The sequence below is a fragment of the Cibotium barometz genome, chromosome 2, assembly GCF_041138505.1.
Source record: "Cibotium barometz isolate CiBa-2024 chromosome 2, ASM4113850v1, whole genome shotgun sequence".
Classification (NCBI taxonomy): Eukaryota; Viridiplantae; Streptophyta; class Polypodiopsida; order Cyatheales; family Cibotiaceae; genus Cibotium; species Cibotium barometz.
Genome location: NC_141047.1, coordinates 17,555,935 through 17,569,798, shown reverse-complemented (window position 1 = coordinate 17,569,798; position 13,864 = coordinate 17,555,935). Strand labels below are relative to the sequence as shown.

Below are 13,864 nucleotides of genomic sequence, written 5' to 3'. Positions count from 1 at the left end.
GAGTTAAATGCAATTGTCATAATGGATTCTTAATACAAATTAATTAAATGCATATTACAAAGCCATCATAGGCATACAAAAGCAAGAAACCTATTTGCCTATTGTAAATAGGATGTATTAACCATAACACCGCCTAATCAAGCAACTTGATTGAAGTTACCCCCCTTCATAGAGAAACTATGAGCTTCAATTACGATTTTCATATAAGATTCATGGGCCAATAGATGTTTTAGACATGAGGAACAATCAAGTGAAGCAAAAAAAAAAAAACACTCAAATCCCTTACTCTTGTTTCTCACGTTGCCTGGAAAAAGTGTGTGTATTCTTGTCCTTATGTGCTTGTGCTCTTACAACTAGCACAGAGATGATGCATTTACTTGTGCACATTAGGTCCTACAATAATTTTCAGGCAAATTGAATATCACAAAAAAAAAGTGCAATTCTAAAGGCATTTTGTCAACAAATAATGGATTCTCAAATTGATTCATGATTTTTGTTAGAACTTACTTGTAATGCTCTGGAGCAATATAAGTGTCTATCATTGGCTATACACTTAGATGCTCAATCCATGGGATGGGTGGGCATTTTGTGTGTACCGAATAGTTTCAAAACTTGCCGTCCTACATCAACTTGATGCCCCATGGGAACGGGTTCTTAAAGACATGTGCAGCACTCCATGTGACCCCGCCCTATCATGCTGTTGCCTTTACCAATAGGCGGAAGATATGATTCGCTGGCGCGGGCAGCATGCCCTAAAATATCTTCCGACATGGAAGCTGCCCATTCGATGGGCAGACTACCCGCAGCCCGCGGGCAGCACGAGGCCCTCTGGGAAGCGGGCTTTGGATTTGGGGCAACGGGAGGTAGGGATTTTGATTCTGTGGCCAGATCAGCAGTTCCGCAAGCCACGTAGGCAGGGCAACCACTCGCAGTGCACCACGTTGACAAACACCGAGAACATCAGTGCCACGCCGTCTGCCCGTGAACTGCCATGGTGGACGCCATGTCACCGTCTCTCTCATTTGCGGGTTGCTTTGCTTCATAGAAGAGCTTTTCGTCCTCCTTGAGCTCTTTGTAGCAGCGACACCGAAACAGACAGAGAGATCTGCTCGTGTTTCACGAAGATTACCCCTTTCTCGTCCACAGTATTCGCACAAATTTCTTTTCGCCATAAGCTTGCGGTGGAACTACTTGTATGCCTCTGCAGAGACCTTGAGTCGCCATAGCCTGTCGCACAGATCCTCGCTTCTCTGTTTCACGACAGCTACTCTTCAGAATTCTGTGTCTGCTCCTCAATTGGCAGAGATTGACACAGCTTTATCTGTAAAGTCAGATAATGGCAGGTTTACATGCTTAGGCCTGGGCTTTAACCTTCGCAGAGCTACAGCAGCATCAGATTGCCACGTTGCTTTGCAGATCAGGTGGAATGTCTTGAGTACTGCAATGCAGGGTTGCGGGTGTGCCCCGTGTTCGGCTCTGCCTACGGCAAGGCTCGGAAGGTTAGACCATCTAGAATCTGTATTTGGTGTCAGCACAATATAACTTTGAAGGCGGGAAGCCTGTAGCTCAGCGACAGGATGAAGACGGAAATGGTTGAACAAGAGGATGGAGATGGAAATCTGGCACGCAAGGTACCACAGGGTGTTGACTGGATGAGGATCGAACAAGGGTACAGGTCTAGGGTAGATGATGATGGCCCGGGAACTCTTACTTTTACTGACAGACATGAATTTTTCAAGGAGGTGACTGAAGCTGGAGCTTTGCACAGTAAAGAGTGTGCAGAAATTAGGGTTTCCGGGGGATTCTTTACTGAGCCAGACAGTGAGAAAGGAGAAGCCCTGAAATTTAGGGTTGGAGAAATTAATGATGGTTTCAAGGATGATGCTGCCGTGGCCAGAAGCCGGGCTCTTCAGGAGGCTGTGTCCCATGGAGTGAGGCAAGCGCAGCTCCTTCACCAGCAACATCAGCAAGCTCAGCCACAGCAAGCTTCAGTTGTGCGCTGGGAAAGGTTTCTTCCACAGCGGCAGCTTCGAGTCTTACTGGTAGAGGATGACGATTCCACTCGACATGTCGTGAGTGCCCTTCTGCGTAACTGCAGCTATGAAGGTCGTTACTTGACTCCCCCTCTTCCTGTCGTCTCTGTTATCTCTTTGTCTCAGAACAGGTTTCAAGGAATACATTTCGATGTTCCCATAGATTGGATCTGAAGGGCTTGAAGTGTTGTAGCCTTCAATTTTCTTCTATTATGTTAATAGGTAGCACTTACTGAATGTGTGGTGTTCTTGTGACTTCCCAGTCACATCTGCTGCAAATGGATTACTGGCATGGGAGCTTCTGATGGACCAAACCAATCATGTGGACTTGGTTCTGACAGAGGTTGTGATGCCGTGTCTTTCGGGCATTGGCCTCCTGGCAAGGATAATGAGCCATGAAGCTCTCAAGCATATTCCTGTCATCAGTAAGCTCTAAAATCCACTTTTCTGAGCTATCCAGACATGTTATCTAGATGTATCCTCATGGAAGCATTGCATAAATTTTCTTCTTTTGCAGTGATGTCTTCTCATGACTCCATGGGTATCGTGTTCAAGTGCTTGTCAAAGGGAGCTGTGGACTTTCTTGTAAAGCCTGTGAGAAAAAATGAGTTGAAGAATTTGTGGCAGCACGTTTGGAGGAGGTGTCACAGTGTAAGTTGATCATGTCTGGCACCTTTGCTTTCTGCCTGTGTCACCATAATATGGATATAGGTTCTTTCAGATTTGGCACTCACTTGCCTGCTTTATGACCTTTTACCAGAGTAAGGTGGATTTATATATTTGTTCTTGAGGAGTTCTTATGCTGGTCTTTATGGAGTCCTGCACATCTCTCCTTGGAGTCAGCAGGTTGCTGTTGACCTTAGCAGCAAACTGTTTTTCTAGGAAAGATGCTAGCCCATTTCCTTAGTCTTGAAATCTGACTAAATCGGAAGTTGTATGGAACGAAATTGCTTCCATCAGGTGATGCTTAATATTCAGTACCTGCGGGTTAATAGACGGTCTTTCATCAGGCTACCTACCTTTGTCTTGTAGTCTTCATGAATGCCCATGGTCCTGTCGAAGCTGTTTGGTCGGTTTTGCTGTCTTTTCATATGCTATTGTCTTTTGCAATCGCAGCATGTGTTGTTTTTTAGGGAATGGATATGTTAACCTCAGTCCTCCCTACTTCAGGTATTTCTAAGTGGTGCATATGCCCTATCAACTACCTTTTTGTTGTAATAATTCTTTCTATTTGTTATGATCCTCGGTGCTAGGCTTCATTATGGCTGAGTCTGCCCTGCATCTCTGGAGCTCTGACAGAAACTCAGTACACAGACCTTTGTATCAATGTATTCTCTTATGTGTGTGTGTGGGGTGTGTGTGTGTGGGAGCATATACTGATACCAAGTTCTACACCCACTATTGGGCACTGATGACGTTAGTGGGGATGTCGTAGTATCTAGTCCATACTGTAAATGATGGAGTTGATGGTTTAGTCTTGTGGATGAGTACCATGAGGTTATAAATTGCACTTTCTTATAAGGTGAATTTGAGCATGTTCCTGGATTCATCTAGGTATGTATATATATATATTTATTCCCTTCTCTAACTACACCATCAATAGTCACTAACAAGTAAACTTAGTGCTTCCACTTGAGATCCCACTAAGGGGGGAATCACCATGTTCCTAGAGCCATGACGGCTTTCTTTTGGAGGCGGCTGTGCAGTTATGGTAGAGTCCGGAAGGCTGATAGCCAATGCCAGACTGCCCGTCAACCAGTGTGAGATTAGTGCTGGATGCACCACTAATTGTCATAGATGCATGGCATGATCAGAGACAATTCACCATTGTGTTTAGGAATGCAAGGAGTCTTAGAGAAAGTATGGCACATGATCACATCATATTGCACGTGGATCATACTATGTTACCTGAGGAGCAGTTGTGTGGCTCACTAATTCAGGACTTTGAGTGTTCTACAAGGGCCATCTGAAAGACTGCCTGAGGAGCAGTTGTGTGGACTCTGTTAAAAATAGTATCTCACGTGGGAATGCCAGCTGGCCTAGGTGGACTTTTATTGGGTTTAATTATCATATTGAGTCGGCCAACTCCCTTGTGTGGGTATAAATATCCTTGCCTTCTATTGTAATTCTCATCTTCATTGCTAATCAAGTCAAGCACAGTTCGGCTACATCTCTCTCTCTCTACGTGTGCGTGTGTGTGTATTTCCGCAGCTACATTCTTGACATGGTATCAGAGCCGCAGGCTCTCGACCCTCGGACACAAAGCACGAAGGTGGGCAGTACTGCAGAGAAGGTGCTGGGAGCAGCCGTGAGCAGATAGCCGTTTTTATTGCAGACAGCAAGTGAGCACCAGGCTGCGTTTCTGGGTGGCACAAGCTTGCACACCAAAAGCAGCAGAGAAGCCCGCGGTTTTTTGTTGCAGGTGGCAAAGCAGGGCAGCCAAGTATTGGCAGCTGCGTTTTCTTGCAGACAGAGCAAGCAGCAATGCGAGTGTCTTGGCGGCTGTAACAAGGCAGAAGTCAAGCACTACAGCAAGGTGCAGGCAGCGCAAGGTGTTGAAGGTGGCCACTACAAGGCGGCAGAGAGCAGCCAGAGCGCGGAGGAGAAGAAGCGACACACGTGGCTTGGGCCGCGTAGCGAAGGCCGACGCGTAGCGTTTTAAAGACATAAGTGTTTTTTTAAAACATTAATGCTTCTAAGCTAGCGTTCCCACCCTCCAAGGCGCTTGAAGCAAGTTTCTTCACACTTTTGGCGTTGATGAGCTCATTGAAAGTTGTACGGACAAGATACTTCAACATGGCTCCACCGTGCTCGACCAAAGAAGGCAAGCTCATCGATGGTTCGAACCTTGCTCATTGGCAGTTACTTTCGACATTGGCTATGAAGAGTCATCCGCACCCGCGGATAGGAGGACAAGGTCTTGAACTCGGAGTCTTGGTCCCGAGAGGTGTTTTTGAGGATCATGATTACTGTACTTGGGCACTTTCCGATTCCCAGAGGATAACTTTTGACAAATTTCTATGGTCGTCACTGACATTGCTATGGAGGAGTACCATTTTGCAGTTGTACATACGCCCAGGTGGACAGATTTTGTTATCTTCACGGAGCAGTCATTATTTCTATCTTCTTCGGGCTAGTGGTGCAGAGGGGGATTGGAAGATGACAGCTTCAACGTAACTGAGGGTATACACCCCTCACATGTTTCAGCGAGAGAGAGGCACGTGAGCGGGAGAGGGGGCTAATCTAAGCTCTCAAACAGGTGATTTGGATCCAAGTGTCGGAATTCAAGGCACATGCATCTGGCGAGAAGAACGGCTTGACAACACTATGGACGTGCTTTTGTTTGCAGTTCATTGTGGTAAGACTATGGACGGGATGAGTTCCTAGTTCATTGTCAGAGGACTTTGGAGGTCATGTGTTGATAGTTCAATGTTCAGGAGATCTCTTGAACGTGTGTGTTCGCAGTTCAACGAATGGGGGATCATGGATGTGGAGTTGTCTGCAATTCATTATTCTATGTGGCAGCTGAAGCTCAAGATGGCATTTCTTGTGAAGACATGTTGATTGGTGCGTTCTCTGAGGTGTATCCAGTAACTGCAGTGCTGGAGTGTCCATGGTTGCATCTACATCGATTTGGCTTGTTCATCTATGCCCACTATGAGCTACAGAGAGGGTGTTAAAAATAGTATCTCACGTGGGAATGCCAGCTGGCCTAGGTGGACTTTTATTGGGTTTAATTATCATATTGAGTCGGCCAACTCCCTTGTGTGGGTATAAATATCCTTGCCTTCTATTGTAATTCTCATCTTCATTGCTAATCAAGTCAAGCACAGTTCGGCTACATCTCTCTCTCTCTACGTGTGCGTGTGTGTGTATTTCCGCAGCTACATTCTTGACAACTCTGAGATGTTCTATGAGGGCCATCTGAAGACTGCCTGTGGAACCCTCCATTCTGTATTTGGGACAGGTTGTTTCTCTATTCAGCTGGAAATAGGCTCACCTGGGAGATTGTTGGGATCTTGACCTACTAAGGGCTCTCAGACATCTGGTGTACATACTTTTTCCTCCGTCCGCTCTAATATAGCCCACACCCTCTTCTCTATAGGAAATGATATCTGGGGTAAGTTCAAATCAGATAGAATGTATTTATGAGTATCTGGTGTAACAACCCCTTCTTCTTGTGCCCCCTTCCCTCCTCCTTCCCCCTACTCTGTGCCTGGCACGCGCTACTTGGACTTCTGATTTCTGACAGACAGAATTGGCTATTCCTTGGCTGGCTCTTGACATTGGTATGTTCTATGCTCACAAGAAAAATTCTGTCCTGGGAAAGAAAGTTCTCTTAAGGTTTTATGCCTACTACTCATGGCTGCCATATCTTACCCTGAATTTTTTGTGTTGTGTGAACAAGTTTGAGCTGGTTGAAATAATTAGGCAGCCAACAAATTGGTAAGTTTTGAGTTTTTTTCTCAAAAAAGAGAGCCACATATATTCTCATCTGTCACTTCCAGGCTGCAGTCATTCTCCACAAGGCTGCCCATTGTAGTAGAGACTGAGTCCCGTTACTCATCGCCATACCCCTGCCTGCCCATGCTGATGTGGTGGGGGTATCCGCCGCCCATAATTCATGCGCAGGCAATCTCCCCCACCCAATCCCCCACCCATACATGGGTGGTGGGGTATGTGTAACGGGCCTGATTCAAAGGAGAGGTCCCTATTGAAAGAGACAAAAAAAGGAGAGGTCCCTATTGTTTCGTTCTTCCAGGTGGCCACAAATGCGCTCAATCTCTTCTCTTCTTGTGTGCTCTCTTATTCTTTTTCCTCATGGCTTCTTTTTGTCAAGATTAAGCACTGGGGTCCTGAAAAAAGGAAAACGTAGGTTCTTCGACAGAAGAGTGGATCAAAGATGGGACAGAGGCCGTTTCTCCCAAAGCCACATGCGCCAAGAGGGGGCGCCTGCAACTTTGTATGGAGGAGGGTCAATGTTCCAACTATGGTCGTGGAAGCTGATAACTGGACCCTCCTCCGAAGGGGGTCCTGTATGTTGTGGAGGCGGCTCTGGCTGCCTACCTCAAAGGGGAGGGTACCCTCTCCGATGGCGAAGATTGCAAGAGGAATGTTGTGTTAGGAAAATGTCCCTACCCACTGATGCGCACAGGGGTGGGCGGGTGGGTGGCAGGGGGATCTTCCAATTTGGAGGAATGGCCAAGTCAATGTCGAGAATAGAGGAAGCTGTCCGAATGTGGACCAATCACTTATGGACTCTGCTGGTCTCGCACAAATCTGGCCCCATGGAATGCGAGTACAAGCCTCAAGCTGGTGAATGCCTGGTAAGAGAAAGATGTCAAGATCGGTCCTCGTTGGAAGCCTGGAAAAGAGTAGGCTGGCGAAAAACCCATGCTCGAAGAAGGCTGGTAGAAATTTGTCCTTGAAGGAGGATCCAAATTTGCGTGGGCATCAGTGGCAGTAGGCCTCTGCAAAGCATTGTACCAAGATTTATAGGATTAAAAAATACTTGAAAGGTGGGGGACTGTCCCAATACTTCGGTCCCCATTGCAGCGTCCAACACAAAGCACACATAAGCACATATCTAATTCTCTATTGCATATTATTCTTGGATAACCTTGTTGTTAATTAAGTGAATCATTAAGATCTTACATGAAAATCTCGTTACAATTATATCAGGGAAAAGTCTTCATTTTGGGAGTGGAAATGGTCTCGGAATATTGAGATCTTGGTAATTGCTTTAAGTGAAACGTAAGTTTGCATCCGTTATGGTAGAGATTTTGTCTCCTAATAACTTAAGAAATGTTTTCGTCCTCGAAAATGTCATTGGAAGGTTCTAAAACAAAATTGGGAAACCGTTTCTTAATGGTGCTTACTCTCTCCCATGTGGAACTCTCTTCTGAAAAAATCTTTCCACTTAACTAAACATTCTTTATAGATGGTATGTCTAGTTCTCCTTTCACGAGTGTCTGGAGTTCCCTCGAGTAAATTCTACTCTCTGAGCATAGCTAGATGCTCAACATTGAGCTTCACACCATCAAAGTGGTGCGCAGAGGAAGCATAGTGGGTTCATGACTCCCAGAACCCAAGTTTTGACTTGCGATGTTGAGGAATTCCCATGTACCTCTTCCCTAGCAAGGTCGGATTGTCCAATCCAGCTGATGATCTTCACTGTTTTATTGCTCTGCACGGTAATGAGAGATCAATATGGGTATTATATTTTTGGTTTGTGCACTCTATATAGTGTTGAGCACGGTGTTGATGTACACAAGATGAGGACAGGAGAGAGTTTTTGCATGCAAAGCCATGATCGTCCTATACAAATACAAAAGACCTAGGTATTGTGGGTTTCTCAATACCTCGAGTCAAACCGTTGAGTTATGTTTTGTTTCTCATGTATCTAATTTCAGTCACTCTGGACGCATTTCTTTGGATCTTATTCTTGGTTTCCTGGTTACACCGACTTTTGTAGAAACAGCAACAGTTGGGCTGTTGTAACCAAAAGTATCCTTTAATGTGCTGCTGTTATCCATGCGTGTGTTTCTCACTGTGGGCATGCATTGACTATTTCAGTCTAGTGGGAGTGGAAGTGGCAGTGGCAGTCAAACTCAGAAAGTTGCACGACCTGATGGTGTGGCCGATTTGAACAACTCTGGCAGCAACGATGAGAGCGACAATTCCAGTAGTGAATTGAATATTGGAGGTGGAAGTGACAATGGAAGTGGGACCCAAGTAAGCTATTTTTCAACTTTCCCAAATTGGTAATGTCTTCAACCAGACCTATCAATTACCATTGCTTGTATGTTGTTGAACTTCGTGCCTCCTGTTGTGTGTGTATTGTTGGATTCAGAGCACATGGACCAAAAGAGCTGTGGAAGTAGAAAGCTTTCATCAAGGCACTAAGTGTGACTTACGGGGCCTCAATGCTTGCTCACTGCTGCACTCTCCAAACCATACAAAAAATGGTTCTGTGTTAGGAGTCGAACATTATGAAGGCAAAGGTGTTGTTGGTAAGAGAAAAAGCCCATCAGGTCCTTGGGTGAGAGTCTGTATGTTAAAAGTCTTCATTCATGTTTTCAACCACAACCAGTATGGGAACATCCTCAACAAACAGCAAGTGTAGAAGCAGAAAACATCAAGTGTAGAAACATCTTTTACTAACGGCTAATTGCTTAAGTTGTTTTGCACTTGATTCTCAGATATTGCACTACCTCTAGATGAGAGGTTAACTTCAAGAGCAGCTGCAGCTAAACTGACCTCCTTCCACATTGAGAAAGGCCAGTTGGAATCAACACATGGAATGCCAGGGACAGCAGCTGCAAGTGTCGGGGACAGTGGACGGTTGGAGGAGGGTGCTGGGAGTGGCTTGTCCCAGGGAAATGCCCGAAGGGCCATAGATTTCATCAGTGCCGTTTCCAACAAAGAACAGAACAGCGATGAGGAGCAGCAAGCAGATAGCGAGGATGCGGATGATCTCTTAGAAAAGCATGCAAGCAACTCTCCTAGCTCCAAAGAAAAGACCTTATCTGATTCTAGCTCTCCATCTCGATTGGAGCTCAGCTTGAAGCGGGCACGCCAAATTGAAGAAGACGACAGAGAGCAACAAGGCAGAGGAGGTTTAAGACATTCATATTCTTCTGCCTTCTCAAGGTAAAATCTCTCTCTCTCTCTCTCTCTCTCTCTCTCTCTCTCTCTCGTGGGAAATAGAGGTCTCAGGGAATCAATGTTTTACAGGTATAATACCAGTGGCAACCATACACCCTTGCCGGCAGGAACTCTTCCAGCCAACAAACACACTCCACTAGTCGGATGTGGAGGTCATGCACTTGTGCAAGGAAGTTGTATTGGGAGTAGTGGTCCATCATCCATTCCTTTCACCTCACAGATGGAGAGGGTTGCTTTTCCTGAAGGTGGTACTGATGAAGCTATGGCATTACCTTTTCTTAAAGGTATATTGCATGCCAGTAGCAACCAAGACAACAGCCTGCCTCCTGCATTTTCATCTGGAAAACATGGTGTTGCAGCTTGCAGTGCCAAAGAAGAAGCCATGCCAGTCACTGGACCAGAAATGCAAATGCCCCTTCCTCTCTCTCCTGGCGCACCTGGTGCCTTTGGTTCCAGTCAAGAGCCAATATTTTCTGGCCGTGCACGTGCTCCACATTGGGGATCGTCAGTTCCTGGTTCAGAAATGGGTGAGGTTAAAGATTGTTGTGTATCATATGAACACAGCCAGGGTCACCTTTATTCACATAGTAACCAGAACTCCCAGTTTCATCACCATTCTCACCACCATCACCATCACCATATTCAGCATCATTATCATCACCACCATCAGAATGAGCTCCAGCAGAACCCTATGACCCCACAGCAAGAGGATCAAACAGTAACAAATGTAGGAGCTGGAGCGCCGAGGTGTGGATCTTCCAACATGGTAAAAGGGACAGAAGGAAACAATGGCCAGAGTGGTAGTAGCAATGGGTATGGAAGCAATGGCAATGGGGCTGTAAGCTTGAATGGAAGTGCCACAGGGAGCAACAATGGGAGCAATGGTCACAGCAATGGTGGTCTAGCTGCGGCGGCACTGGCAGGAGGAGGCATTGGAGATGGTGGTGTGAATCAGTTTGGGGCAGGTAACGGCTTGACTCTCACACATGGTGTTCTGTCGGGTCCGGACCAGAGTCGCTTTGCAAGAAGAGAGGCTGCCCTCACCAAATTCAGGCAGAAGAGGAAAGAAAGGTGTTTTGAGAAAAAGGTAGGCTGCATTCATACAATCTGAATTGCTCATTTTACATCAGCTTCATCATCCCTTTCTGTTGAATCAGTGTGGTCACGCTTGGAATGTTTGATTTGATCAGGTACGCTATCAGAGTCGGAAGAGATTGGCTGAGCAGCGTCCAAGGGTGCGAGGCCAGTTTGTGAGACAGTCTGTGTATATGAGTCCACAATAGGGGAACCTGAATAGGCTAGTTCTTGTTTTTTTACAAATGGGTTCTTAAATAACGACAACAGAGACTGCCACAACGTGTTCCTTTTCAACTTCTTAGGATTAGGATTTTCTAATTGAAAGGAAGAAGGGGGTTGTTCATGTAAACTGGATTGGGGTTTCTGACATCGTGATCCATGTGTGTGAACTTCTAGTGGTTTCCAATCAGCTCCACAGGCTTGTGAAATCCCTCTCGGTGTATGCCGTGAAGGTGTAACTGTATTATAATGGTTGTGGTAGTTTTGCTTTCTTGAAATTCTTGGTTCTTTTGATTGATTCTCTCTTGATAGCACCCCCCTTGAGAAAAGAATAGAATGTGCATGTGAATGCTCATAAACTTAAAAACACATGCTCACTTTCATATGCATTTTCTTGCCACATGTAGTGGTAGTGTAAAAGTGAGACAATATGCACCCAAAACGTTTCTCTACATTTGATTAAATAAAAACAGCGCATGGAGTATGTTGCATAGGTTTTTTTCCGTAAGTTCTTATTTAGTAATCGAAAAAGAAACAGTACCCTCCATTTTTTCCTTCTTTTTTTTTTGGTGCTCGATTTTTTTTTTCTATAGGCTGCCTACCAAAGCAGGCTCGCTCTCACACAAGCATCGCCCTTGCTTGTCTCTCCCGGTTCGGTTCAGGATGGCGACTGCAAGAGTTTTTTTTACCTTCTTTCCTTTCTTCTATAGTTGTGTGCCCCTTGCCTTCGCCCTCCTTTGCATAGTCTTGTCCCTCGTGCCTTTGTCTTTTGCCTTGTGATAATACACAAACATTCACACACACACACCCACACACACCTACACACACACACACACACACATACACACACACAAAACTTATACAAACATGTCTACCTTTTTAAGCATGTTTTGTCTCTTTAGAGCCTTATTTTTTAGTGTACTTGCTTTAACAATGCAAATGTGCTCATCGGTGTGGATGGTGACCAAACTTTGTAAGTGTACTTGTCTTAACATTGCAAATGTGCTCGTCTCGGACAGATGGTGACCAAACTTTGCAAGTGATTACATGTGGACCTGAACCTCACTCATGCAAAGTTTGGTTACTATCCTAGCACATTTGGTTGGATTGTGGGGGCTAGAGGTCCAATTTTGAGAGGGCTATCAAAGGCTAAGACACATTAAAAAGTAGGCATCTAGCCCGCACATTCTAACCAAATGTTCTTGGACGGTGACCAAACTTTCCAAGTGTATACATGTGGACCCCACCCTCACACCCTTGCAATGTTTGGTCACCATCCCAGCACATTTGGTTGAAATGTGTGGGCCAAAATTTTAATATGTCTTAGCCTTAGAGAGCCCCCTCAAAATTGGGCCTCAAACACATATAATTAAACCAAATGTTGTTGAATGGTGATCAAATTTTGTAAGAGTGAACATGTGGATCCCACCCTCACACTTGCAAAGTTTGGTCACCATCCAAGCAGTTGGAATGTGCAAGTCAGATGCCTACTTTTTAATATATCTTGGCCTTAGAGAGCCCCTTAAAAGTGGGCCTCTAGTTTGCACAATCCAACCAAATGTTCTTGAATGGTAACTAAACTTTGCATGAGTGAGGGTGAGTTGCTCTTACAAAGTTTGATCACCATCCGAGTACAATTGGTTGGAATATGCACACCAAACACCTACTTTCTAATGTCTTGGCCTTTGAGAGCCCCCTCAAAATTGGACCCACAACCTACACAATCGAACCAAATGTGCTCGAATGGTGACCAAACTTTTCAAGAAGATCCACATGCTCACACTTGTAAAGTTTAGTCACCATCCCAGTACTTGTGTTGTGTGTGCTTGTTATTGTATTTATTGAGGAACACTTGTCCTCCCTAGTGGTACAACAAAGGAGATAAACTAATCATCAACACCCTCTCTATCTCTCAAAACGTCTAATGTGCTCTCATGCTCATTAACATAAAGCCACTAGAGAGGTTGAGTGTCCCATTTGTGGCTCTAAACTAGATCAAGCCGAACCTTGATCGTAATCAAAGATGTAGGCCTCGCAATCAACCTCACATACTGCTTGAATTGAATGTATCTCCTAAGTGTACCTACGAACATTTTAAAAAACATTTTAAATGTAGTAGCCTACCATGACCATGCTATGTGCATCAAACTGAACCCCATGACCATCCATGATATCCTTGTTTTGATGATGCTCTTTGGCATAGAACATCTCAAGAAATAGTAGTCTACTTGCTCCTCATTATACCATCTCAGGGGCAATGATGGCCAAGACATCTTCCATGGTCAATAAATATGTAAGCTCATCAGAATCAATTATAAACATGACCAATATCATGTGCCATAGGTACAATATACATCAAATGATTTGGTGTGGGTGTGATCACTCGCTCCTCGCTCAAGGATATGCCCATGAGAACATCACACACTTAACCCAATCACCATCCATGCATGCTTCACAGAAGCATGCAAATCATCATGTGAAGATAGTAATGGAGTCACTGCGAGTGGAGCTCTAAACAGAGTGGATGCCCAAAGTGCTTAGGACTGTATTGCATTCAAATGCCACCAAGCGATCTACAATGCTGCCATCCATACACCAAAAATATATCATGACCACCCTTGCATCACCACGTGAGGGATAAGAAAAGATCACGCTACCACCACTCAAGTTCCTTGTATACCACTCCACCACCTACTCTGCATCCCTAAACCTCTCTATATCATGCCAAAGCTGGTAATGTTGTAAGACATTCTTCATGCACACACCATCACCATACGCTTCCCCTTCCCATGGTGAGTCTCAAAATAACAAGAAAATAACTTGTTTGCCTACTACCATTCTGCCAGTGCCACCTATCTTCTAGACTC

General features: G+C 45.0%; 1 protein-coding gene across 2 annotated transcripts; it reads left to right on the top strand.

Moving 5' to 3' along the window:
- Positions 1-874: 874 nt before the first annotated feature.
- Positions 875-11,275, top strand: LOC147640743 (two-component response regulator-like PRR37). Of its 2 annotated transcripts, none has more exons than XM_086814629.1 (8): positions 875-2,106; positions 2,297-2,458; positions 2,551-2,684; positions 8,610-8,768; positions 8,887-9,046; positions 9,236-9,686; positions 9,771-10,788; positions 10,892-11,275. In XM_086814629.1, the coding sequence occupies exons 1-8, from the start codon at positions 1,578-1,580 to the stop codon at positions 10,982-10,984; spliced, it is 2,706 nt and encodes a 901-aa protein (XP_086670755.1). In that variant the 5' UTR covers positions 875-1,577; the 3' UTR covers positions 10,985-11,275. The 2 variants fall into 2 exon arrangements, with proteins under 2 accessions (XP_086670755.1, XP_086670762.1); XM_086814636.1 differs by having other exon boundaries at positions 881-2,106; positions 8,887-9,043.
- The last annotated feature ends 2,589 nt before the right edge of the window (positions 11,276-13,864 follow it).

What these genes read in the sequence shown, in the direction of transcription:
- LOC147640743 (XM_086814629.1), top strand. Translation starts at nt 1,578, where the DNA reads ATGAAGACGGAAATGGTTGAACAAGAGGATGGAGATGGAAATCTGGCA. An exon ending in ACAATGGAAGTGGGACCCAA is followed by an intron (nt 8,769 to 8,886) that starts GTAAGCTATTTT and finishes TGTTGGATTCAG; the next exon opens with AGCACATGGACCAAAAGAGC. An exon ending in TATTCTTCTGCCTTCTCAAG is followed by an intron (nt 9,687 to 9,770) that starts GTAAAATCTCTC and finishes AATGTTTTACAG; the next exon opens with GTATAATACCAGTGGCAACC.